The following is a 25253-nucleotide window of genomic DNA, read 5'->3' as shown; positions in this document are numbered from 1 at the left end:
TTTAGGGAGAAATGGGTCGCTGGGAATTGTGGTTTGGGGTCAGCGCTGCAGGAAGAGGTGCGGGGGGGGGCTCTGATTAGCCTAGAATGCTAATGCTCAATAACGAACTGTTATTCGTTTAGCCGTTTCTGTTTGTTGGGTGAACGCCTGAGTCCATGGGGCAAACCAAACTGCTAAAAGATGGTGGGTGAACATTTTTCGGCTCAATGCCACGTGCAGCTTCATTTTGGTTTTCCCAAACGATGTTTCACAAACTGCTCCGAGGGGATGAGGATGTTTTTCTTGGTTTCTGCGGCATTTTTTTATGATGCCGATTTTCATGACTTCATCAACTTCTATCGCCGAGTTTCTAGTCCCAAAATCTACCAGAGTCTAAACTCACATTTAAAAATATCCCTTTTGAACTTGGGGCACCGGGCTATTGTCTGTATTCCCTGTTCAAACATAATGTATTTAATATTTCAAGCCGTGTTATTTTCCTTATTGGGACGGGGAAGTGATGAAATAAGAGGTCCAATAAGTGACAGACAGTGTTTACTCGCCTGCTTCCTTGCAAACAGCTGCGAGGTCTGCACCGACGTATCCGTGAGCGGCGTCTGCCAGCTGCACCAGCTCCTCTGTGGTGGCGCTGCACGGCACCCGACTCAGCTGCTTCTGCAAGATGTCTGCACGCTCTGCCGCCGCAGGAACTCCCACCTGCCACCACGGAAATAGAACATCATTCCACGTGAGTTGTTTTTGTGATTCTAGCCTCTACAAAGATCAAGCTGGGGAGTGTTGAATGAAAACTAGTGGCCTCCAGTGGGTAGTATGAAGGAAATTACTAGTTATCAATGTATTACAGGACATTCACCAGGTTCCTCTGTGACAGGACCTGGTGATACGCACCTCCAGCTCCTTGTCAAAGCGTCCTGGTCGCCGCAGGGCCGGGTCGAGGGCGTGGGGCCGGTTGGTGGCCCCCAGGACCAGCAGCTGACCCGAGTGACCCTCCTGGAAGGAAAAGGAAACAGAGCAGAGAAGAGCTTTATTTACGAATATTACGTTTTAACGTGTGAATTCAGACAAAGGATTATTAACTTCTTACTGTTTTCAGCTCATAAAACAAAAGCAGTCAATTACATTTATATGAGTCAATAAGTGATCAAGCTGAGTGATGTTGCTGGAATCACATCAGGGACGTGCAGAGCTTTGGTTTTTGGTCTTAAAGCAACACTGTGGATGAAAGGAGAAAGTTTCCTCCTTCATTTCTACACTTCACCCTGATCGTCAGTTCTCTGTGACTCTGGTGAGTGGGTTCGATCTCCTGTGACAAGAACTGAGTGAGAGTCACAGCTTCAACTGTCAGAATCAGCTCCAGCAAGTTGAAGAGTGAAGCTGAACTGTAGATTAGTTAAAAAGACTTTAGAAGTTATAAAAAACCAGAGTTTAACTCCAATATTCAGCAGGAAACATTCATTATATCTAAACAGAGTTTGGTGGATTTGTTACAGCCGCAGCTCTGCTGGTTCAGGAAGCAGAGGATCATGGGTAATATTGATTGTACAATTGTTTTATTTCAGTAAGTGATACGAGATCAAGAGATTGATAGACTTTGTTTTTTCTCTACATAAAAACCACTTCATCGCTTGGACACTGAGAGAATGAATCCCCACGTGTGGCTGCAGGGGGCGCTGTTTCTCAGTTTAAAGAAAGAAGGCAAACACATGTTAATACTCGACCAGTGCAAAACATGACATTTTCCAGTCTTAATAACTTTGGAATGTGTAAAATTGAGGTTAAGGGAGTGAGTGATAAACACCAGGAAGTAACACAGCTGTGTATTTACTGTAACTTCATGACCACACATCTGTGACTCGCTCCATCTTTCAGGGTTTCATATGTTTCAGAGCGGGAGCAGGAGGAGGAAGCTATTTCTTTACATTCCATTACCCAATCAGAGCTGATGACCTTGATCCTCTGGTCTGGAAAACAGACGGGAGCGGGGAGCAGGCGGGGAGTCGCTGTATCTGCGTAACATCACCAAACCGAATGAGGCCTCTTTTGCCAGGGGACACAGAAATGTACTTGGCTGATAAAGTCATGGCAAATTGGCAGGTCATGGCAACCTTGGGTGATTTATTTCCCAGGCTCCCACTGGCCGTGCATGTGCATGTGAGGGGAAGAGATCATCCTTTTTCTCATCAGATGCTCAGAGTGCGCTCGCTCGACAAACAGCGCCCCAAAGACACGGCCCACAGCGTCTGAAGGACGTCCAGCGTGGAGAGGGTTCCTCCGAGCTGTGTTTCCGATGAGGACGTTTCCTCACGGAGACGTGTTCTCCTGACCGAGCAGCTGCTGGACAGCGTAACACAGACCATCTTGCAACAGGCTTTTTTTCTCGCTGTTAAGAAAACATCGTTGCGTGATGGCGTGGGGCGAGAACAGCCCGATTAAAAAGGAAGCACTGATGTGGTGCTTATAAAAACTTAACGATTATTTTAACCAGACCAGAGAAGATGCAGTTTAAATTGAGGAACTTGTATAAAAACTAGAACGAGCACAAACCACCGCCAAGGCCCAACTGTGCCCTCATATAACACAGATTTGATATCTGTATCAAGTCTGTGATATACCTGAATATATCTGACATCTCTCTCTGTCTGTCAGTGACTCGTAGATCTTAAGAACCTTTCATCAGCTTCACACGTGGCCTGTGTATTGTTAAGGCTCCAGTGAAGTGCGATTTGGACACGTGATGTGTTCAATACTAATACACTCTGAATAAACAGGCGAGCACAGCTGTGCAGCAGCGGCGGCTGGGATTCATCAACGTAAGTAACGTTGACCATCACGAAAAAACGGATTCTCCAGTTCTGGGTTCTTCCTGCGGAGTTCAGCTTCACTGAGCTTTTAATGAACAGGTGATCATGACTCAGCGCTGCAGCCGTGATGATTTATTTATTTTCTTCCATGTCTCATCCTTGGACCAAGTTTCATGATAATTTGATCAGATGTTTTTTGCGTAATCGTGCTGATAGTATTCTTAAACGACTGTAAATGAATCTACTAACTCAAATGTTTACTGTGGGATTTTAGGAGTTTAGTAAAGAATTAAGAGATTGCTCACAGTTCCGCTTAAACTAGTGGTGACACATTTCTCTCCAGAGGAAACTTACTGAGCCGATCCCGTCCATCAGAGTCAGGAGAGAGGCAACGACTCGTTTCTCCACCTCGTTCTGCGCCCCCTCTCTCTTCGGGCACAAGGCGTCCAGCTCGTCGATGAAGATGATCGCAGGTTGTCTATCAAACCAAAGATCAACGTGAGAAACGTGTTTATTCACAGACGATGAAAATGACCAATAGTTAATGAAGTTAATGAAGTTTACCTCTGAGACGCTTCAGTGAATATCTGCCTCAACCTCGCTTCTGTTTCACCGTAGAACCTGAAAGAATATAAAGAGTATAAATGATAAATATATCTATAATTAAACAAAATAACTTCACATGCTGTATTTCATAAAGATTCAAATCCAACCACATATTCCTCACTTGCTCATGATCTCGGGGCCGTTGATCACCGTCATGTGAGCTCCCACCTCATTGGCTATGGCTCGTCCAATCATAGTCTTCCCCGTGCCCGGGGGGCCATACAGCAGAACTCCTCTGGGAGGTGGGATCCCTGCAGTGAAAACACAGTTAACTCTCTTCCAGCTCGTGTCTGTAACTCTACATCGTGACGAGAGCCTCGTGGGCATCTGGCGGCCAAATGTTTGGAAGTGGACTGATGAATGGCGTCGAGCCGCCTGACCCACCGTAGTTTCTGAACAGCTCTGGGTGTTTGAGAGGAAGCTCGATGGTCTCTCTGATGACATCCATCTGGCTGCTGAGCCCACCAATCATGTTGTACGTGACCTTTGACCTCTTGGCTTCTGCATCTGGATCCTCCCGCCCTGCTCTGTGACTGAAACTCACTTTCGTGGAGCAGGAGAGCGAGTAGAAGGTGTCAGTGTTCAGTGCGCCACCAGGGGGAGCTGTTGGGACTTTCCCTGTCTGCTCTGGTTCGAGGGAGCTCTCCAGGCAGACGACGTTGTCTCCCGACCCTGCAGGAGGATTCTGGGAGTTGTAGGAGGGGCTGCAGGGAGCAGGGGATGGGGAGAGGGAAAGGAGTGGGATGGGTCGGCGTGGGGTGCTGGCTGTAGGACCAGGCCCTCCAGGGGTGCCCGGTGCCCCCTCGGCGCTGTTATCCTCCACTGTGAGCATGCTGAGCTGCAGCGAGAGGTCGGCGGACGTGGAGTCGAGCACAGACGTGTTCACAGACGACTCCTCAGTGTCTGGACCTGGCTCTGCAGGAGGAGCTGGTCTCTGGAGGGTGACACCGTCCTCACCTCTGATGGATTCGACCCGGAGACTGCATGAGCGGCCAAAGTAGGTCAGAGAGAGGACGTTTCCTGGAAGAACGATGTTCCCAGCTGCCACAAGAGAGACACACCAGGAGACTTGAACCAGCTCAGGAAACGGAGCAAACTAAAATCACAGTATTCTTTCTGTATCGTTGAAAAATAACTTCAACCACAGCGACATTAAAAACTGTGCAGGAAGCCAAAACAATTATCTTGAAAAATAAAACCTACATTAAAGCCCCATGGACGTAGGTCTTAATTAAAGTTCAGTTAATTAAATTAACTTTAATTAAGACCTACATAAACTTATTTAAGACCTAGTTAATATTCATCAGTAAGACTATTTACAGGTTGAAGACATTTTCTGCAAGTAAACAACAGAATATAACCATCAAATCAAAACATGAACTGACCCAAAGATCTCAGGAGGAAGTTCTTGAGCTCATCTGTCTCTGGTGCGTTGTCTTTAGACCTGAACGAGACCAAAGAGGACAAAGGTAAAGATGAAGCATCACAACATACATAGGGTAACTAAAGAAAGCACAACACAACAGTAATAACATCACATATAAACAGATGCACAGTAGTTTAACACTTAGAGTAGACTGTTGACTGTAGATTGACTGTAGCTGCAAAATACAGCCAGCAGATGGCAGCATAACATCAAAAACTATGCTCTGAGTCAGTGTGTGTCCTTAGATTTATTTTTAAAAAGACACATAATTATGTTTAATGTCCTCTTGTTTATTTTCACAACATCACATCAACTTAAACATGATCAATTTGCTTTAATAAGACAGATTGAGATTTGTTGATAACAAGAGAGAGGTACTCTGACTCTTAAATAACATGTTTATTACGGAGCGTGGGGTTATGAGTCAGTGAGAACCAGCTGATCTTTACCTGTTGGTGAGAACCACCTCTTCAGCCTGAAGCACGGCTCCTGTGATTGGCTGCAGCGTCACCGCGTCGCCCGACTTCACTCCCAGGTTCGTCTGGGCACTTTTCTGGAGACCGACTTTCCCACCTGGAAACGTTGAGGTCGGCCATCCCACACACACCTGAGAGAAGAGACAGAGAAATGTTCAGTCACATGATAACAGCTTTTATAACATAAACGTTCAAGTCAGTGATGGAGAGCGGAGGGGGGGGGGGGCGACCTCTTGTTGTCCTGTGGGGGCCGTCAGTAGAACCGGTCTCCCGATGCAAACACCGGCCGACTTCAATGAACCCAGGCTCAACTGGGCCAAAGTTGATCTGCAGGTTTTGGGTGTTTTGTCATCAGCTGTGAAACAAAACACAAAATTATGATTTGAAATCAGGAAGGTGAAAAACAAAATATCACAGCAAATGTCACATTATTGTGTCTTTTAAGTCTAAAAACTAAAGTTTTGCTCTTAGACAAAAAGAACAAAACATTTACAAATTGGAGGTAAATTGTGAGTTACATCTCCTCTGTGTGTTTGCACAACACAATTATATCAACATATACTTTTAATCTTTTAAAGTAATGTCAACAATTAAAAGACAAGACAAGGTTGAGTTTTTTTTAAAACAATACCAATCTTGTTTACATGTGTTTATGTTTACTGAGCGTGTATTAAGCTACTTCCTTTTGCTGCTGTAACACAGTTAGATCTACTTTTTATCTATTTATACTTGTTATGTATATAGGCCATATTGACAAATCACAACTTGCATGTGAAGGTTTAACAACGTGCAACATCCATCTCATCCTAAGTCTTAAAACACCATTGAAAACAGTTTTTTAAACAGTTTCACAACAGTCTGTGTTTCAGGTTCAATCCCATCAGCTTGAACTCAGAGAGAATCTGCATCAGGTGTCTTAAATTCATCCAGATGTTTTCACACACACACAGACAGACAGACACACACTTCTAAATGAGTGTGACTCTCACCCTTGTCGATGAAGTCGATGACAGTGAAGAAGGAGCTGGTCCTGCAGCTTCCGGCCTCGCGTCCCGGGGTCTGGAGGCTGGATGAGTCGCTGGAGCTCAGGGGGACAGAACTGTCTCCTTCACTCGTCCTCTTCGATTTACTTTTACTTTTCTTCGAGGACATGATGCCGGTGCACGTCTCCACGTGAGACTGAGGACATGTGTAAACACGGAGGAGCAGCGCCGACAACTTCCTGGTTACACCGAGGCCCCGCCCTCCCGTTTACCGTAAACACCCTGCGTGGAAATCTCCTGCAGCCACATTTCATTTAGATCAATTGAATTTTGTAATGACTATAGAAACAAACGATTAATAGAAGTAACATAAAAATAAATACAATGTGAATTGCCACTGAAGTATTCTGTTATTTTATTTCTGCATTGTTTTCACCAGGCAGCAACACACGATAGAAAAACATTAAAGTTATTAAAACTATTAATAAGACACATTCGGCGGTTATAAAATTCGATATTTTTACGCAACTTAAACAGTCAATGTACAGTATTATATGTATTGTGTAAAAACGTTTATATTTAACCAGATTAAAAGTTTAATTGTCTGATTTATTAGCCGAATTTACCATTAAACACCAGTTCTTCTTCTAATTCCAACCACTAACCCGGTGAGTTAACGCATTAATATAAAATTAGTTAAAAAGCCAGATTTGTCAATGAGGTTCTTCACAGCATCACCCTGTGGTCGTGGGAACCTCCGCTCGGATATTTACGGTATTGACGCAGCTTCCGGGGCGGAGCTTTACGTAACCGTACTTGAGAGTTCGAACTCAGCTTCGAAAATCTGGTGTCGAGTCTTTTATTTCTTTATCAACATGGCTGCCGTTTCTTCTTCGCGTTCTCTTTTCAAACTGCTGCTGCCGCTGCTAAGGGAGCCGTTTCGCTGCAGGACCTCTGGTGTCACACGCACAGCGGTCCGTGCGTTCTCCCGACCGGCCCCGGCAGGTGGTTCCGTGCCGCACCGAGCAGAGGGCACCGGGGCTCTGACCGGGGCCGTGGACCGGTTCGGGGGCGTCACGGTGCAGCTGAGTGACGCCGGTTTACCCCCAGACATCAGCGAGAGTGTGTTCAGCGACTTACTGCGAGGTTTGTTGTTGTTGTTCTGTAACTGAGAACTACACGTGTTGTTTTTGTTTTTATATCAACTCACACGATCAGTGGTGTGTGTGTGTGTGTGTGTGTGTGTGTGTGTGTGTGTGTGTGTGTGTGTGTGTGTGTGTGTGTGTGTGTGTGTGTGTGTGTGTGTGTGTCATGCAGTGATTCATTGCTTTTTTTCGTTGTTTTATTTCCCATTTTGTTTGTTTTGTTCAAATCTCCTTAATTTATAATGTTTCCATCATAAATACTTAATTACAATGTATTGTGTGATTCTCATGAAATCAGCTGCAGTACATAAATCAACATACAAAGACAGGATAAAGGACAGATGCAGATGAAGGACAGTTAATAATTTAAACTATAAAGTGATTCATCATTTATAATATGCAGACCAATAATTAAATATTAGGTAGAATATTGATTACAAACGTCATGTTCCATTGAAAGCTGCTGTTTAAAACATTCAACACACAGACTCATAGTTCAACAACTAACAAACAAAATGAGGGATATTAATGATCAAGAGTTTTTTACTACTAAACTAAACTTTATGGTTATTCTTTGAATAAATGCTTTAATGTCACATTTATTAAATAATGATTGAAAGACATCTACATTTATAGTTATTGCTCCACACATTAGTGTGACCAGGCAAAAGCACAATAACATCAAGTCTCCTTCCAGCACATTGTGTCTGTTGTTCATCTTTGTCTCTTATCTTCCTAAATCTTCCATCTTTGTACCAAGTGGAAATGTAATTTAAAAGGCATCTGTCACTTCTGATCCATCATCCTCCACATTCATCTGGTTCTGAAGTTTACTCAGAACTACTTGACCTGTGTCCTCCACAGATGCTTTGGTGCGGTGGAAAGCCGAGGGGAAGGTGGCCGTGTGGCTCAGAGTTCCCATCTCGCTGAGCCGGTGTGCGGCCGCCGCCTCTACTCACGGCTTCACCTTCCACCACGCCCGACCTGACCACGCCGTCCTGGCCCTCTGGATCGGAGAGGGCCAGAGCAGACTGCCGGGGTTTGCAACGCACCAAATTGGAGTGGCAGGTAGAGACTCTACACCTGGAAGTTCATCCTCTGTGACAAAATGAATTAAAACCACATTAATCTGCACACAAAACACTTTTCTTTTATCCTAAGTGTAGGAGGTTGTTTGTCTGCTCGGGTGTTTTGCATTTTCAAACTTTGACCCACTTCACTTGCGTAAGTGGAAACTCTCTCACACTGGGGAGAGCGGCAGCTGAAGGAGGAGCTGCTGTCCTCGGGTGCAAAGTGTGTGAGTGTCCACCAGGGGGCCACTTATACCTTTTATTAAAGAGTGGAAGCAGTGGAATCATGTCAGAACATGTCCAGAGCATCTTTCATTGGGGGGGTTGACCCACCGACCTCAGTGTCGGAAACAGATGAAACTAGTGATTGGAATCTCAAGTATGCAGCAGCTCGTCCCTTCATCCTTTTTGTCCGACAATCTGCTGGAGATCTCAGATTCACTTTTAAAAACCCACCACTGCATAACTTTGGTTTAATGAAACATTTTTGGTGTTGGGCAACTTGTTATTGTTCTGGTTTGGGTCAAATAACATCAGAAACTGAGCTGAATGAGATGCTCACACATACTCTGCTGGACGTAAAGGTATCATTTACTCAGAAAATATGAGCTCAAAATGATTATTATTATAAGTAGTAGTAGTATTAATAATAATCGATATTCCAATATCGATACCAGCTTGAGAAAGGCTTCTGATTCTGCCTAAAATGCTGTGACAGGCATCAGCAAGTACGTGAATCTATGTCCTGATCTGATACCACGTCTTTAAAATATATTAGATTCACTCAGGTAGAAATGATCTTTTCCCAGAAAAACAGCTGTTGTGAAGTACGGCCACGAGACAAGGTCACGGAATCAGAATCAGGAAAGGTCTCTTAACTTCACTATTTATTAAAGCCATTAATTCATACTTGGGATGGTCAATTTAATTCTTAATAAATGTACCGCAGGTGGAATAAACTGCTCTTCACAGAGTAATAACAGGAAATAAATGAAAGATAATATATATTTAGGCTGATATACTCACTACTTGTGAATCATAAGTATTATAGTTGAGTGCAGATCCATTAGTATTTGTGTTTTGGACGTTAATCATCTCCCCTCATTACAGCACAGACTGATCCAGCAGCTGAGTATCAGACTATTAACAAATGTGAGTTTCCTGCTCAACACAAGAACAGTCAGAGTCCTGGACCTCAAATTCATATTTTCTATCAAAACATATAAAAAAAACTTAATGTAAACTCAATTAAATGAACATTTCCACAGTTCCTCATCTGATGATTTGTCATATTTGTCTAATATTCCTTTCCCCCCCACCACCCCCGTTTTCCCCTCAAATGCTCCCGTTGAGCATTTAGTTTCCTGGACTGAGGGCTTCTTAATGATAGCCTCTCTGAGCAGCGAGCAGGCCTCCTCCTGTGAAGTGCCAAATGGCTCAGGGAGCGGGGATGACATCAATTTCCACTTGCACGTCCAAGTCCGGCCTTCAGGGCGACCCGGCCCTCTTTACACATCTGTGACATTCATTTAAGGAGGCCCGTCTCGGCCCGGTCTGATGGAGCAACCGGAAAAGAGAGAGTGGCCCCTCTGAGCTGTCGACACCGGCACATAGCTGCCTCTCTTAGTCACCGGAAGCCGAAAAATAAAAGCCCACTCAGTCCGGAGACAAATATGTCAATTGGTGAAGTCGACGTCATTCAGCTGAGTCACTCAAACTCTGCTTAGACTCAGAGTCAAGGATTCTGTCTTAACACGAAACGTCCTTATTGTTTCCTCCAACATTTATTTTCTTGTTGACACTGTGGATGCTTGTAAGAGTCGGTGAGTCCATCCACAGGTTTCTCTATATTTACTGTAAATGTAGTTCTGACGTTAAATCAGCTACAATCAACATCTTTATATTGGAGTAGAACGTTACTCAGTAGAGCTCAACCTCTGTAAAGCCCCAACAATCAATTCAATCAAGAAGCAACAAATCACACACACTCACAGATATCAGTACTTCAAATGTGACTGATCTTTCTCCAGGATTCTCTGGGAAAAGAGTGGAAACGTCACAAATCAAAAAAAATTCCTGTTATTTTGTACATACACACACACTCAATACAGGACTTAACATATATTGGATGATTAGAGACTACAGATTAATACTTGTGTTATGATGTTGTATGTTCTTGGTGTTTATTTTTTTTATATAGAGCTTTTCTAGTCTTATCAGCCAATCAAAGCGTTTTACATTCACTACACAGAGTTTCTATACACAGAACTGTTTCTGTCACTCACCATTCATACATTGTCAGCCATCGGGAGGCCGGGGATCAAACCACTGACCTCCTGGTTGGTAGGCTACCCTCTCTACCACCTTAGCCATATCCGAAATGTGCACTTTAAAGAGATAAATGTTTTTTCATTAAAGTTTGGTTTTGCGGCCCCCAAGTGGCCAGAAAATAAGTCCTTGACTCAAATGCATTAATTACCGTTCCCAGATTTAACCAATTGAAACACTGGTTTAAATGGTTTACTGCCAATGTCCCAGTTTGTCCAGATCCTCGTCCGTCCAGCAGCGTCTCCCTTCACAAGAGCAGAAACAGGTTCATTTGAAACTAACTTGACATCTTACGAGTCCCCGCAGGCGTCCGGAGCTGTAATGTGCTCACGGCTCTTCGGATAAACATCAAGCTAAACTTTATTACGCTTTTATTTTGGTGATTTTGGCCGTCACTCTTTGTGTACGGCCACCGGACTGACCGAGAAGTGGAATATAATTAAATATTCGTCTTTTACATTGTGAACCAGAAGCTCAGTAATGTCCTTCGTCAGGTTTATGTGCAGACGTGATTGATCTTCATCATCAGAGAAGAAAACTCATAACGCAGCGAGCAGACGTCTGACGGAGACTTTTTCCTCGACTCTCTGGAAGTTTAACGTTGTGTCCAAACTAATAATCAACTCTGAGCGGCTCTGCCAGTAGCTCTCCCATTAAAATGTTGTTATAGTAACCTCAGTGCAGAATGTGGATCCGATTACATAAGAACTTACATAATATTTAAAGTGACCATGTGATTTCTCTCTCTCTCTAGGTGCAGTAGTGGACGAGTCCAATGGAAAAGTTCTGGTCGTCCAAGACAGAAATAAGGTAAATGTTTTACTTTATTGATACTTAATACACTTTATTACATTCATTGAAAAATGAATCAAAGCAAATACAAGACTTTTATATGTTATTTCAATTTGTACATTGTGTTGCGTCGGAATTTAAAGACACGACAAATGTTAAAAAGTGAGATTTTGCGAATCAAAGTGTAGATATTTGTAATGTTACGAGAATAAAGTCATAACATGTAATCCCAGCTGACACTGGGAAGAGGCAGGTTCATCCTGGACTGGTCACCAGTCTACCCAGCTGATACACAGAGAAAAACAAAACCATCCTCACTCGCATTCACGGACAATTTAAAGTCTCCAGTTACCATAAGCTGCGAGGGTGTTTACACTCTGGAAGCTGCAGGAAACCCACACAGGCTGAACTGTTCACACAGAGAAGGGCTTCTGACTGTGAGGCAACAGAGAGCAAACAACTGCCCCCAGTTAAAAACTGCTCAGTAGACAGTGGGACAACATTTGTATTGCCATGCACAACAGAAGGAAAGGTCTACTGGCGGTTAGACTCCCTGGTGACGAGGTAAAGAATCTGAGCCCAGGGGCGAGACAGTGGTGGAGGTTGTGAGGAGATGGAGGGATACTGCAGATCGGAATGAGACAAGGGGCAGGAGACAGGAGGAAGGAGACAGGAGGAAAGAGACAGGAGGAAAGAGACAGGGGGCAGGAGGTCACTTATGAAACCTTCGACATCATCGTCTGGCTGCTCTTTCTCCTCCTGAGGTTTTATTTTCTTGCTGCCTGCCAGAGTCTTGACTGGGTGACCTGCAGGAGAAGTTCAGGTCTGAAAGCTCTAAGCACTGATTAGTGATTTACAGTTCAACTGGCAGAACATCCCCCCCCCCAAAAAGGAGAAACCATCATTATTTAGAAAGATGTTTGGCCGTTAGTCCACCTTCTCTTGACCCTGAGGTCACTGATCCTCTCCTCCTCGGTGAAGAAACAAGCTGTGACCACGCTGCTGCTCCACAAGATGAGTTGTGTTTATTCAGCGTGTTGTGTGTCGCCTGTGTCGACTCCCTCCGACCCTCAGCAGCTCACACTGAACACAGCCCCGCAGGACATTAACCGACCTCAGGCAATCAGAGTGTTTACACGAGCTGAATGAGCTCAGTCGACTCAGTGAGCGTCCGTGTGTCCGCTCTCACAGAGCGCCGCTGTAGCTCAACATGTTATTTAGTTCGCTCACTACAGCCCTTCCATTTATAACCTTTCCTCTCAGATTTGTTTGTGTTCTCCGTCGGCCAAAACTAGATCAGCACCGGGATCTGAAAGGTCAGTGATGCAGCAATTTTGCAATCATGTCATTAGAACAACAAGGGAACAGGACTCGACAGGAACGTGTACAGATGCTCTGATACCACGCTTCTCTTCCTGATTCAGAAACATGTGCATTAAAAAAAATAACAACTTATAAATGGTTGTGTACCAAAATCTGGTGCCAATCCCCCATTGCAACACAAAGATGAATCAGCCACAAACAACACTGGAAAAGTTTTAACTGCTCTTTGGTGAAATCTCTTTGTTATTGTTGACATCTGACTGAACAACTGTGAAGATGTAATTGTGACATTAGCGTCATAGATAATGAAAATAACGTTTGGTTGCACAAGAGCCTGTTTAACGCCTGAACGCACGTTTCATCGATCGCTGTCAAAGAACAATAAACTCCAGAGGGACGAGATAATCACTGCTTCAGAAAGTCTGGCAGACGAGATGAGGAGCTCATACCTCCACCGAGGAAGTCACCTCAAGTTCAGTCATGACTCCAAACTGCTACACGCACGCTGCTTTCCGACATGAGCTCTGGAAAACATCTGGAAAACATGTGGGAAAGACGTCTTTCTGGTCTTTCACATACAGTGCCTTGCATAAGTATTCACCCCCTTTGGACTTTTCTACATTTTGTCATGGTATAACCACAGATTAAAATTTATTTCATCATGAGTTTATGTAATGGACCAACACAAAATAGTGCATCATTTGGAAGTGGGGGGAAATATTACATGGATTTCACAATTATTTACAAATAAAAATCTGAAAAGTGTTGAGTGCATATGTATTCACCCCCTTTACTGTGAAACCCCTAACAAAGATCTGGTGCGACCAGATGCATTCACAAGTCACATTTGCAAGTCACATAATTAGTAAATAGGGTCCACCTGTCTGCAATTTAATCTCAGTATAAATACACCTGTTCTGTGACGGACTCAGAGTTTGTTGGAGATCATTACTGAACAAACAGCATCATGAAGACCAAGGAGCTCACCAAACAGGTCAGGGATAAAGTTGTGGAGAAATATGAAGCGGGGTTAGGTTATAAAAAAATATCCAGAGCTTTGAACATCTCTCTGAGCACCATAAAATCCATCATAAGAAAATGGAAAGAATATGGCACAACCGCAAACCTACCAAGAGGAGGCCGTCCACCCAAACTGAAGAGTCGGACAAGGAGAACATTAATCAGAGAAGCAACCAGGAGGCCCATGGTTACTCTGGAGGAGTTGCAGAGATCCACAGCTGAGGTGGAAGAATCTGTCCACAGGACAACTATTAGTCGTCTACTCCACAAATCTGGCCTTTATGGAAGAGTGGCAAGAAGAAAGCCATTGTTGAAAGGGATCCATAAAAAATCCCGTTTGGAGTTTGCCAGAAGCCATGTGGGAGACACAGCAAACATGTGGAAGAAGGTGCTCTGGTCAGATGAGACCAAAATTGAACTTTTTGGCCTCAATGCAAAACACTATGTGTGGCGAAAACCCAACACTGCCCATCACCCTGAGCACACCATCCCAACAGTGAAACATGGTGGTGGTAGCATCATGCTGTGGGGATGCTTCTCTTCAGCAGGTACAGGGAAACTGGTCAGAATAGAGGGAAAGATGGATGGAGCCAAATACAGGGAAATCCTTGAAGAAAATCTGATGCAGTCTGCAAAAGACTTGAGACTGGGGCGGAGGTTCATCTTCCAGCAGGACAATGACCCTAAACATACAGCCAGAGCTACAAAGGAATGGTTTGGATTAAAGAATGTTAATGTCTTAAAATGGCCCAGTCGAAGCCCAGACCTCAATCCAATAGAGAATCTATGGCAAGACTTGAAGATTGCGGTTCACAGACGGTCTCCATCCAATCTGACTGAGCTTCATCTTTTTTGCCAAGAAGAATGGACAAACCTTTCCATCTCTAGATGTGCAAAGCTGGTAGAGACATACCCCAAAAGACTTGCAGCTGGAATTGCAGCGAAAGGGGGTTCTACCAAGTATTGACACAGGGGGGTGAATACTTATGCACCCAACAGATGTCAACTTTTTTGTTCTCATTATTGTTTGTGTCACAATAAAATTTATTTTGCACCTCCAAAGTACTATGCATGTTTTGTTGATCAAACGGGAAAAAGTTTATTTAAGTCTATTTGAATTCCAGTTAGTAACAGTACATAATGGGAAAAAGTCCAAGGGGGGTGAATACTTATGCAAGGCACTGTATCAGGAACCCTGGGAGATAGTCTTGGTCAGATTGGGTAGAGCAGCAGGAGGCAGGACATGAGATCACATGGGTTTGTTCATTGTTCATCGTCATCCTGTCGGTTCTTATCACCAAAGTTCTCGAATCTCCTCGTCTGTCCAAGTCGATATCATCCCTGGAGAACTGGTAAATGTCAAAAAATGCACTGACAAAGAAAGAAGAGAAACCAATCCTGGATCCGCCCCCTTGTCTGCATCGATACCGAAAATTAATAAGTTCTTTCCTTTCCGTTTCCCAGCCTCCCGCCAAGTTTCATGGAAATCCATCTAGTCGTTTTTGTGCAATCTTGCTCACAGACACACAGATGGACGGGGGTGATATCATAACCTCTGTGGTGGGGGGGGGGGGGGGGGGGGGGTGATAAGAATTGAGCCAATCTGCAGATACTGTCCTGCTCACTGGAATCTGCAGTTTAATGTATCTTGATGTATTCTGTTCAGAAGCAGAGGGAAACAGTTAGTGGCCTGGAAGTGCAGGGAGAGTTTTATCTCTTCCTCCTCCTCCTCCTCCTCCTCATCGAGCTGTTTACTGGAAACAGGCTTTATAATAGTCTGGCCCTTGGCAGCAGAGCGACTCTGGCAGACCAAACCAGTTCAGAGCTCCTGAAGAGTTACCAACTTCCTGAGGAGAAACCAGGACGTTATCATTATCACTCGCACATGACAGAAGCATCAAAAGTGACAGATCCCCGATGGGCTCATTTGATTCATCGGGGGGTGAATGATGTGAGAGGTTTGCTGGTTTTGGTGTGAAAAGTTCACGAGTCGAGCTCCAGCGTTTTATTCTGAAAGATCACTCGGACTCGACTGGTTAAAGTTACAGAAAACCTCCTTTTATTTCATCCTTTATAGAAACAGCTCCAAAAATATATCATTCTGTCAACAATACAAGACGAGCACAAGCACAGCAGAACAAAAATCTTTAGGTAACTACAAAAATAGATATACACACAAAAAACTAACATCATAATTTAACCAGCAGCAAAATGTTATTTTTCAAGGTTAAGTGGTGAAACAGTTTTTTTGAAGACACATACAAACACACACACATTAAACACTCCAGAGTGAGGCACTAAATATAAAATATGAAAAGATTCTCAGATCAGAGCGTTAAATATCTCTGTGCGTATAATTATAAATTCATATGTATAAGACAATCTCTCTTTAAGATCATATATGATCCCCTACTAGATACCGTAATTTTCATTAAGAGTAAAAAAAAAACTACAGCTTAACCTTTAAAATATTTCCTCTAACAAGTGACTTCAAAATGTGATATTACATCATAGAATGTAAATAAAGATGGACGATATGACATCGCCCCAAAAGTGAAGCCAAATCATTGATATTTGCCCTCTGGTGGCCGGCTGCAGTATAGGTGAAAAAGAGGAGATGCCTCCAGGAGCCACCCAGGAGGCAAGTGGATGTCTGAACTCCTCCCCCTCAGCCATCCGACAGAGAAAACTTATTTGATCCATTTGTATTTGAGTCAGATAACTTCCTTCTGTCATTCTAAGTCGTTGTAATGAGGTGGTCATGCCTCCCTCTTATCACATTCTTCTGTTCAAGCCCAACAGATGAACTTTGAATCTGAACCTGATCCCAGCCTGTTACTGACGCACATTCTTTTTTGATTGTTCCCCTCCCCCCACCCCCATTACAAATATGCAGTAGAGCAGCATAGGAGCAGCCAACATGAATAACCAAATTATCCTTTCTACGAGCCCGGCCCAGGCCCTCGGGGACCCCCCCCCACCCCGCCGGCTTTGGTCAGGTGTCCTCACTTTATAGTGGAGCCTCGTGATCCATCTCCAAACACAGTCCATGCTCGACACCAACAGATTCATGTCCGTCTCACTTGATGTTGAACTTTGCTCCTGACTTTCAGACGAAGAACGCCTGGAAGTTTCCCGGTGGTTTGTCGGATCCGGGAGAAAATATCGGTGAGTGTCGCACAAAACAGTAATACAGTACATCTAGCTAAACCCTTTACATTTAGATTTTAAGATGATGCATATACATTCATTTGAACGTAATAAAACAAGGCACTTTCTATATATATATATATATGCTGAGTCTCTCCCCATTCCCTTCGTTTTTAAAGCAGCTTTAATATTTTATACATTATCCAAAGCAGCATTTTCCTTTCCTCTACATCAGTTTTCGTGGTGATTTGATATATACGTGTGATTTCATCTTTCCCAGGTGCCACTGCCGTACGTGAAGTATTCGAGGAAACCGGCGTTCGCTCCGAGTTCAGATCTCTGCTCAGCCTCCGGCAGCAGCACAACCACCCCGGCGCCTTCGGCATGTCGGACATGTACATCATCTGCCGACTCAGCCCGCTCACGTACGACATCAACTTCTGCACTCAGGAGTGTCTGCGCTGCGAATGGCTGGACCTCACCGAGCTGGCCAAGACCAGTGACACCACGCCCATAACGGCTCGCCTGGCCCGGCTGCTGCTTCACGGGCTCGAGCGCGGCTTCGACGGCATCGACCTCGGCTTGGAGGAGCTCCCGGCCGTCTACTCGGGGATGTTCTACCAGCTGTACCACCGGCCCATTCCTCAGACACTGAAATCCTAGCACGCCATCATCAAACTGGGTCATGGAGGATCACGATAAGCTATGTTGACACACGGGTTTGTCAGTATTAATCATATTTAAAGTGTATTTATGACTGGAGTGTTTTGACTGTTGAAGAAATACGGTGCACTGGACTGAACTGAAAAGTCTCCCACGGTTCATCTCACACTGGAAGGACCCACACCACTGTTACCTCTTGTTTATACATTATTCTCCTGTGCAATAAACCTTCAGGGCATTTTACATTCTTCTCTAATTATACAAGGACAAATCAGGGAATGTTGTTTTACCAGAACATTAAGACAAACCCATTAAGTGAGTGGAGATACTGAATATTGTAGAAAAGACGTTTGCAAGGCACCTAATGGGTTTTGATTTGTAGCGTTTGCTGTGTTTAGGTTTGTCAAATAAAATGTTAGAAAATTCAGCTGCTCTATTTTCAGTCCTTTATCCTCGAGTCGCTCTACCTCAGGATCTGAGTCGCTCTGTTAATCCCGATCATGTGGGAGACCTGCGTCCTGCTTTCAAACTCGAGACTCACACGCTCATTAACTGGAGGCCAAGACGCAGACTGGTTTTCTGAGAGGGAGGATCTGCATGGAGTAAATTAACAAATAGTGCTGAGGTGCTCTTGAGCAAGGCACCTGCTGGCTGCAGTTTAACCAGTGAAGCCGTTGATTGGTTGCACGTTTACAGTCTGGACGTGTGCCACAATTTCAAAGAAGTGCTGAAGAAGAGCAGACAAGATAAAAAAAAATTAACATAAACAACTGTTAGGACGTAACAGTTGGAAAAGATCACAGCTGTTTGGGGGGGGGGGGGGGCAACATCTGTCTCCATTGCCGTCACATCTTCTTCTTTGTCATCGCCGTTAAGAACTTCCTCCATCGCCCCCCCCGGGTTCAGCACTTGGCCGACATGGGGAGGAAGAGAATGGCCTTCTGACCCGGTCCGGTTTTGTTCCCGGTCTTGTACTGGCCGGTTCGCTTCAGAGCCACGTACATGTTGGGATACTTCCTGGAGCGGTAGGTGTTGTAGTTGTTGCTCTCAAGCCGCTCCAGGAAATAGCATTCATCCGTCGCTCGTCTCTGTGGAGAACGACAGAGGAGGAAAGTTTAACTCGATGTTCAGGCTGAATAAAGGAGACGTGGTGCTTTTTCAAGTGTTTAATATCTGCTGGGAGACCCTGCCATCCCAATACACGTGAACTGGTCAGTAAACTGGGGAACGATAGATCTGCTGCTAAACTGAGATTTAATTTGAATCTTTCAAAGTTTTGTTTCTCAGGTGGCTTTTCATTAAATAGTTTATTTTGTCCGGGTGATGTTTTATTACATTTGTTTAATATAGTGTATGAGGAGAAAACTTGTAATGTTTTCGTTTTTATGACCCACAATCACCACATAAAACACCCTCAAACTAAATGACACCTTTATTTTGAAGGAGCCTGCTGGTTTATGTCTCAGTATTTTAACACCTATACAATAAAACGTGTTTTTAAAGTCTGAACAGGGACATTAATACAACTCTGGTCCTTTATTTTTTATCTCAGTTCAGCTTCATTCATTCACGATCGGATATTAAACTCTATAAAAATGGAAGGGGTTTCAAAATGGCACAAAATGAAGAACACATTAATCATTATGTCTTTTTAACAAAAGCTCTGAACATCCTCCTTTTGTAGAAAACACTAATTACACAACGTCTGGACCACATCTCGGTGTCACCGGGCGTTAGCGGCCAAACACCCTGTGATACAAGAGGCTTTTGTTTTTCTTTGACCGCGACTGCCCAGCTATTAAGCTCTGGATTAGTCAGATGACATTTTCTAATGATTTGCCATAACCGCTCAGGAGCACTTTGTTAAAGACGTTACAGGAGCTGCACGTCAGAGCTGTGAATGTTCAGGAGGAATAAGAACCAGCAGTGGTGGAGGTTTAGGTTTCACTTCTGTTTGAAAACCATTGAACCTTTGGTCACAGAAACAAATACAAACTTAACATGTCGTCAGGACACAGATATTAATATTTGTATGAATATTACAAAAAAATGTATCTAAGAAGGTGGGGAATTATATTCTTGATTTATTAAAGAGCAATGTTACTTTGTTAAAAGTTTAGAGGATTGTGATAACATTGAAAATAGGTTTAAACTTGATTAGCAGAACTAAAGTTTGAATAATTTTATATTTATCAATATATTAATATAGGTAGAAATTCAGTCTTAACTATTCAACATGTGCTAAACTGCCAAAAAGTAATTTTAACTGCATATACATTTGGTTTTATGTACTTCAAATTAGGCTAAAACTTTGATTCCATGCTTTGACCTTGATCTTGATCTTTGATGGGTTTAAGAATAATCAATAGCGTAGGTCCTGACCTTGACCCCATTCAACCCTATAGATTATACCCCCCCCCCCCCACACACACACACACACACACACACCCCTCTACCACACAGGGCGGTTGTAATATATCAAGAGGCTCCAAAACAAAGCGGATGGTAGTTCATGTGCGGGACCAAGATAATGACATATATCCACTGAAGGTGCAAAACTAGGTATTTTTGACAACAAATATGAATGTTCATATCACTTAACATCTATCTATTGATATTAAAATGGTGAGAGCAGCTTTCTACCGGTAGGAGCCGACACAGAGGGGGCGCCACCTGGTCGCTTCTCATTCAGAGGAAATGCTTCTTCACAACCACGGAACCACATCAGTCACCAGACACTTCACACTGTGGCACGAGGCCAGCAGCGGGGGTGCTGAGCTGGTGTCGACGGTTTCTCATGAGCAGTCAGGAAGAACCTCTCAGTTACTTTAATTAGTAAAGTATGCTTTGTAAAAAAAGTACTTTAACTGCGTGCATCTAATGTATCTGGTGACCGTGTGTCTCAGCTCTGAATTTGTCCTATTCTCATATCTGCTGCAAATATATAAAGACACTTTGTCAATGTGATTAAAATCCTCTTCCTGCTGTACGACAGAAAGAAATATACTTGAGACCAGTAAAACACAACATGGTCCATGGAAGTATGAATCTATCAAAACTCATTGTACACACATCTGGTCCGTCAGATGTTGTCTGTCACAACTCTCTTTATCCCCACCTCACGATCATATGTGTGGGTCGTTTGGCCAAGTGGTACAAAATCAAGGTTAAAGGTTAAATGATGTGAGTATTCTGATTTCAATGCCTCAAGGATGGAGAGAAAGAGAAATTATAAAACAGATTTTGGTAGAGATGCTTTAGATACTTAATATTCTCTTTCTGAATCAAATCTATCTTCTACATTTTCCCTTTGGTACCATCTGACATCCGGACAAGTTTGTTCACAAATGAGCATCAACCTCATTGTTTCCCCCGTGATGGAGAATTTCTCGCCAGGTGACTGGTAAATATTTGATTTGAGATTAAACTGGAGAAAGTCTTGGTGCCCTTTAACAGAACAGAGGCTTCTAACCATGGGAAGAGGATAATCGTGTTGTCTCACTCACCGCTCCGAACAGGCGTCCGTCTCGGTTCATCGCCAGGTAGCGGTTAGCACAGACTCCTTTGATGAGGACCTCCCCCACTGAGGTCGCCTGGAGCTTCAGTTTTACTGAGGACAGAAAATACAGAGGTTTAATGAAATGAGACAAAAAACATTAGAAGTTTGGAGATTTATAGTAAAAGGGCATTTTCCCATCTGAAATTTGAACCAAGCTTTCACGTGATGTTTTCATTGTTTCCATTTGATCTGGGTGGTTTTGTTTCACATTGTAATTTAGGGACTAAAGAATTCATAGATCCTGTCGTCGTCACCTGCGTCTACTTATACTCGACACCGATTGGTTTGTAGACGAGCGTCTCACATCGGTTTGTTTCCAATTGGGCTGTTATTGCATTTTCTAAATTTGGTCGGTTATGTGCAGAGAAAGAAAATGTGTCTTTTCAGTTTGAAATCATTATTCTACCACCAACAAAGTGAGATCCTCATTGTCGTTTAAACATAACACAAACAATCCAACGGACAGGGGGGAAATCTCTATATTTATTTATTTAATTATTCACTTTTGTAGGGACGACATTCTTAGCTTGAAGCAAAAACCACCAACGAGGAGACCAACGTAAAAATTTGGAAATCTGTCCAGAATGAATCCATATTGAGACTTTGGATAAACATGCATCTGTCAGCAGTTACATCCGCTGTGTGGAGGAATCGTATCAGTGATCAAAGAAGCGTTTTCACCCCCGAAGAAGAGAAATGTATGACGAGTGTTCGTGCAGTGAGATGAGAAAACACGTTTCTCTACATGTTGCTGGTGTGAGGCCAACGACGTGTGGAAATGTCGATGAGGAATATCGTCTTCAGGCAAAGGAAATAAACTAAATATGATTGAGAAGCGTTTAATCTACATAAACGTCTGGATTTATTAACAACTCTCACTGGAAAATTTGATCACGCTTTAAGAATCATCGGCAAAGATCAGGTCACGTCAACTTTACATGTATAATATGTAACTTCAGCCACTAGAGGTCTCACACTCGAAACAAGACATCCGGTGACGTTGTGGTTGTTTTTGTCACCATTAGTGTTTGGGTGCTTTAAGGGGGGGGGGGGGGTGCATCAGTTTCAGAGAAAGGAAAGGAAAAGGGCGACTGAATAAAATTGTGAATTGCACTTTGGATAATGTAAGCACAAAGGTCAAGAAATGTTAACGAAGACTTGTTACCTGTTAAGAAGCATTTGGGTGAAAGGTTAATGATTCAAACTGATTCCTGTGTGATGACTCATTGCGACTCCTTCCTGAACCCAACAACAACAGGAAGCAGACAAACTACCACTGGCTTCATCTCTCAGGAAATCTGAACATGATTTAAAGTTTACTTGATAACTCTAAAAATAGCTCCTGTGTCCGTTAAGTGGTTCCTCATGAGGCATCTCTCCGTTGGGCCGCACCTGCTTGAAATGTCACACACGCTAATCTTTGGGCAACACACACTGTGCGAACATGTGTTTTCCGAGGAAACAACACAACTTCCATGTTCCCGCTCCTCCCCTCCCACTTACTGATGCAACACAGGAGACACACTTAAAAGTAAATCGGTGATACGGAGGGGTCACGGCCGCCCGGGGACAAACACACACACAAATGATTCCACTGACTTGTGGCAAACTTGTAGAAAAACATTACAAGAAGCTAAGAAATTGTCAATTTAACAAATATATATATAGATTGACTGTGGGTAGAGATAAGAGGGAGGGTTTATTTGTATTAGTTCATTGACTGTGACCTGGAAATAACTGTTGTGCTGTCTGGTGTGACGTAAACCTCACAGTGTGACTCAGAGCAGTGATCTACGTTCACTAAAAACATCACAGACATATTCCATCAAAGATCCCATCGATTATGCAAACTCCTCTTCGACTTATTATTCTTTCCAGACGCAGGCCTAAACACTCATGTGGAGAATTAACCCAACTACGCTGGAAAAGTTCACATCTTCCCTCCGTGATTGCTTCACGTTCACTTCCCTGTTGCTTATTGAAAGAGGAAAAGAGAACATAAAGGAGCATTGTGTTCGGTGCAGAGCGAGAAGGAGGGGGACTGGAACTACTTACTGTGGGGGTCGCTCTTCTCCCGGATTCCATCCACTCCCCCGTCAGACCTGATCCTTAAGAAGAACCCCCCGTTTTTACAGTACAGCCTCTTGGGGTCCTTGTAGCTCCCGGCGGGGAAGCCGCCGCTGCTGCCGTCATCAGGTGTGGAGGGAAGGGTAGTGATTTCTCCCGTGGCCATCTCCTCCTCTGTTCCCCCGCTTCCCGGCGACTGCCTACTCTCCTTCTTGAGCAGTGCAGGAGCCCCGCCGAGGCCTCCCACCTCCCACCGACCGCTGCCCGTGCCCTCCTCCCCTCCTCCGCAGAGTCTCACTCCTACTGATTCTACTTAACCCCACAGGTCAGATGGCTCGAACACCCCCACACTCAGGGCAGCAAATGCCCTTTGAGTCCTGGGAATGTGAAGCCGAGGGTCTCCTGGAAGAGCCTCCAAAGTCTGAAAGGTCCAAATCTACTGTTTGTAGCTGCTCGTCTGCTGGTTGTAGGAAAGGCAGCTGCCAGCCAGTGTACTGGGAGCACACTGGTGGAGGGGATGCATGCGGCTTCCCCCTGTTTGCTACTCTTCTTGCAAATGAAGTATTAAAAGCAGGGCAGCTGGCTTAGATCTGCGTGGAAGGCTTTCCCCTTCGGGCCTCAGTCCGCATGCGCCCAACACACACAGACACACACACACTCGCATGCTCACGCCCACTAGGAGCTCACGGATTTAACCCACCAACCCAAGAGGATGAAGAGAGAGGAGGGAGAGGAGGGCATGAAGGAGGGTGGGCCTAGGACCTGGTGTCACCCTTCAGTGAGCCAAGAGCAGCAGCAGCCATGTGAAGAGAACCAGTGTTTTCATTCATCCAGGGACCAAAAGAGAAAGCCAATGATTCACTCTGTGCTATTTATAGGGAAAGGATCCACAAAGTGTGGACTTCATGAATGAGTGACTCTCAATTTCAGAAGCAGCCGAGTGGAGGATCGCTGATGACAATCACTCCTGCAGGTTCTTCTTCTCTTCTTTGGGATTTCAGGACCAAGTGTCGTGTGCGTTTGTGATATTAAGCTCTGCTCTGAACTCCTGGGTAAATGTCACCACATCTGAAAGTCGTGCTGTTCGGTTGATGAACAGTTCGTGAAACGTTTGACATCCAACCACCGCCACTGGAGAGACTGGGGCTGAGACTGGAATGGTTCTGAGGAAGGAGTCACCAACAGGAGGGGGGTTGAGAGGAATTTCCACAAACTGTCTCAATAAACAAATCAGAGCTGGGACTCATTTGCAGAGTTTATTGCACTGAACGGAGAAAATGTCCCAAAAATGAGATAAGGACATTTTCCAGAGTTTCCTTTTGTCGGGGTTGGACGAGATTGTTCAATCTATTCTCGTAAAACAAAATGATTTAGTGGCATTTCCTCTTTTTCCAGAGATCAATGTCTGAAGAGACAAAGCAGCCACTGTGTTATTCAAGGCCTTTTTAATTAGGAGTTGTTCTGACATTGACTCGTCACATTCCACACAGGCATGAATGTTATAATCAGTTGTGTGGACATGTTTGTCTTTATTGTCCCTTGTTATCCAGTAAATGATCTGGTAGAGGCCTGATCACACCGATAAATGACGATTCTGAAGGAAATTATGATTATTTGTCATTTTGTGAGTTTTGTGAGTCATTCAATGACATGGATCTGTATCTTATGAGAAGCACGTGTATTTCAGTAATCCAAATGTCACACCCTGGCTAAATGGGGGGTTTAACAATATCTGACTCTGAGTGGCAGCCATCATGAGCCCAGGAGTTATCGTATACTTTGATTTTTCAAATGCATAACTAGCAAAATGCACGGTGCCAGAGTCTGAGGAAGATTACAGACGA

The 25253-nt window shown here is 43.9% G+C and overlaps 3 protein-coding genes across 3 annotated transcripts in view; 1 reads left to right on the top strand and 2 right to left on the bottom strand.

Annotated features, from left to right (window-relative positions):
• Positions 1 to 6655, bottom strand: part of spata5 (spermatogenesis associated 5) — a 77890-nt gene extending 71235 nt beyond the window's left edge. Inside the window, exons 1-10 of the mRNA XM_053428704.1 lie at positions 6299 to 6655; positions 5540 to 5664; positions 5283 to 5440; positions 4793 to 4851; positions 3792 to 4448; positions 3529 to 3658; positions 3366 to 3422; positions 3156 to 3279; positions 889 to 990; positions 543 to 696 (exon numbers count right to left, since the gene is read on the bottom strand). Coding sequence (XP_053284679.1) covers positions 543 to 696; positions 889 to 990; positions 3156 to 3279; positions 3366 to 3422; positions 3529 to 3658; positions 3792 to 4448; positions 4793 to 4851; positions 5283 to 5440; positions 5540 to 5664; positions 6299 to 6461 — 1729 coding nt within the window. The 5' untranslated portion in view covers positions 6462 to 6655. The remainder of the gene's footprint in view (positions 1 to 542; positions 697 to 888; positions 991 to 3155; positions 3280 to 3365; positions 3423 to 3528; positions 3659 to 3791; positions 4449 to 4792; positions 4852 to 5282; positions 5441 to 5539; positions 5665 to 6298) is intronic.
• A 443-nt stretch (positions 6656 to 7098) lies between these two features.
• nudt6 (nudix (nucleoside diphosphate linked moiety X)-type motif 6) lies at positions 7099 to 18210 on the top strand. The gene is made up of 5 exons (XM_053428701.1): positions 7099 to 7438; positions 8302 to 8505; positions 11590 to 11645; positions 17084 to 17138; positions 17401 to 18210. The coding sequence occupies exons 1-5, from the start codon at positions 7168 to 7170 to the stop codon at positions 17781 to 17783; spliced, it is 969 nt and encodes a 322-aa protein (XP_053284676.1). The 5' UTR covers positions 7099 to 7167; the 3' UTR covers positions 17784 to 18210.
• fgf2 (fibroblast growth factor 2) lies at positions 16007 to 24089 on the bottom strand. The gene is made up of 3 exons (XM_053428702.1): positions 23398 to 24089; positions 21290 to 21393; positions 16007 to 18871 (listed from the first exon to the last, which is right to left on the bottom strand). Exons 1-3 carry the CDS (start codon positions 23573 to 23575, stop codon positions 18686 to 18688), a joined length of 468 nt encoding a protein of 155 aa, XP_053284677.1. The 5' UTR covers positions 23576 to 24089; the 3' UTR covers positions 16007 to 18685.
• Between the last annotated feature and the right edge of the window lie 1164 nt (positions 24090 to 25253).

The sequence above is a fragment of the Pleuronectes platessa genome, chromosome 8 (assembly GCF_947347685.1).
Source record: "Pleuronectes platessa chromosome 8, fPlePla1.1, whole genome shotgun sequence".
Classification (NCBI taxonomy): Eukaryota; Metazoa; Chordata; class Actinopteri; order Pleuronectiformes; family Pleuronectidae; genus Pleuronectes; species Pleuronectes platessa.
This window is presented reverse-complemented; position numbering and strand designations above follow the sequence as displayed.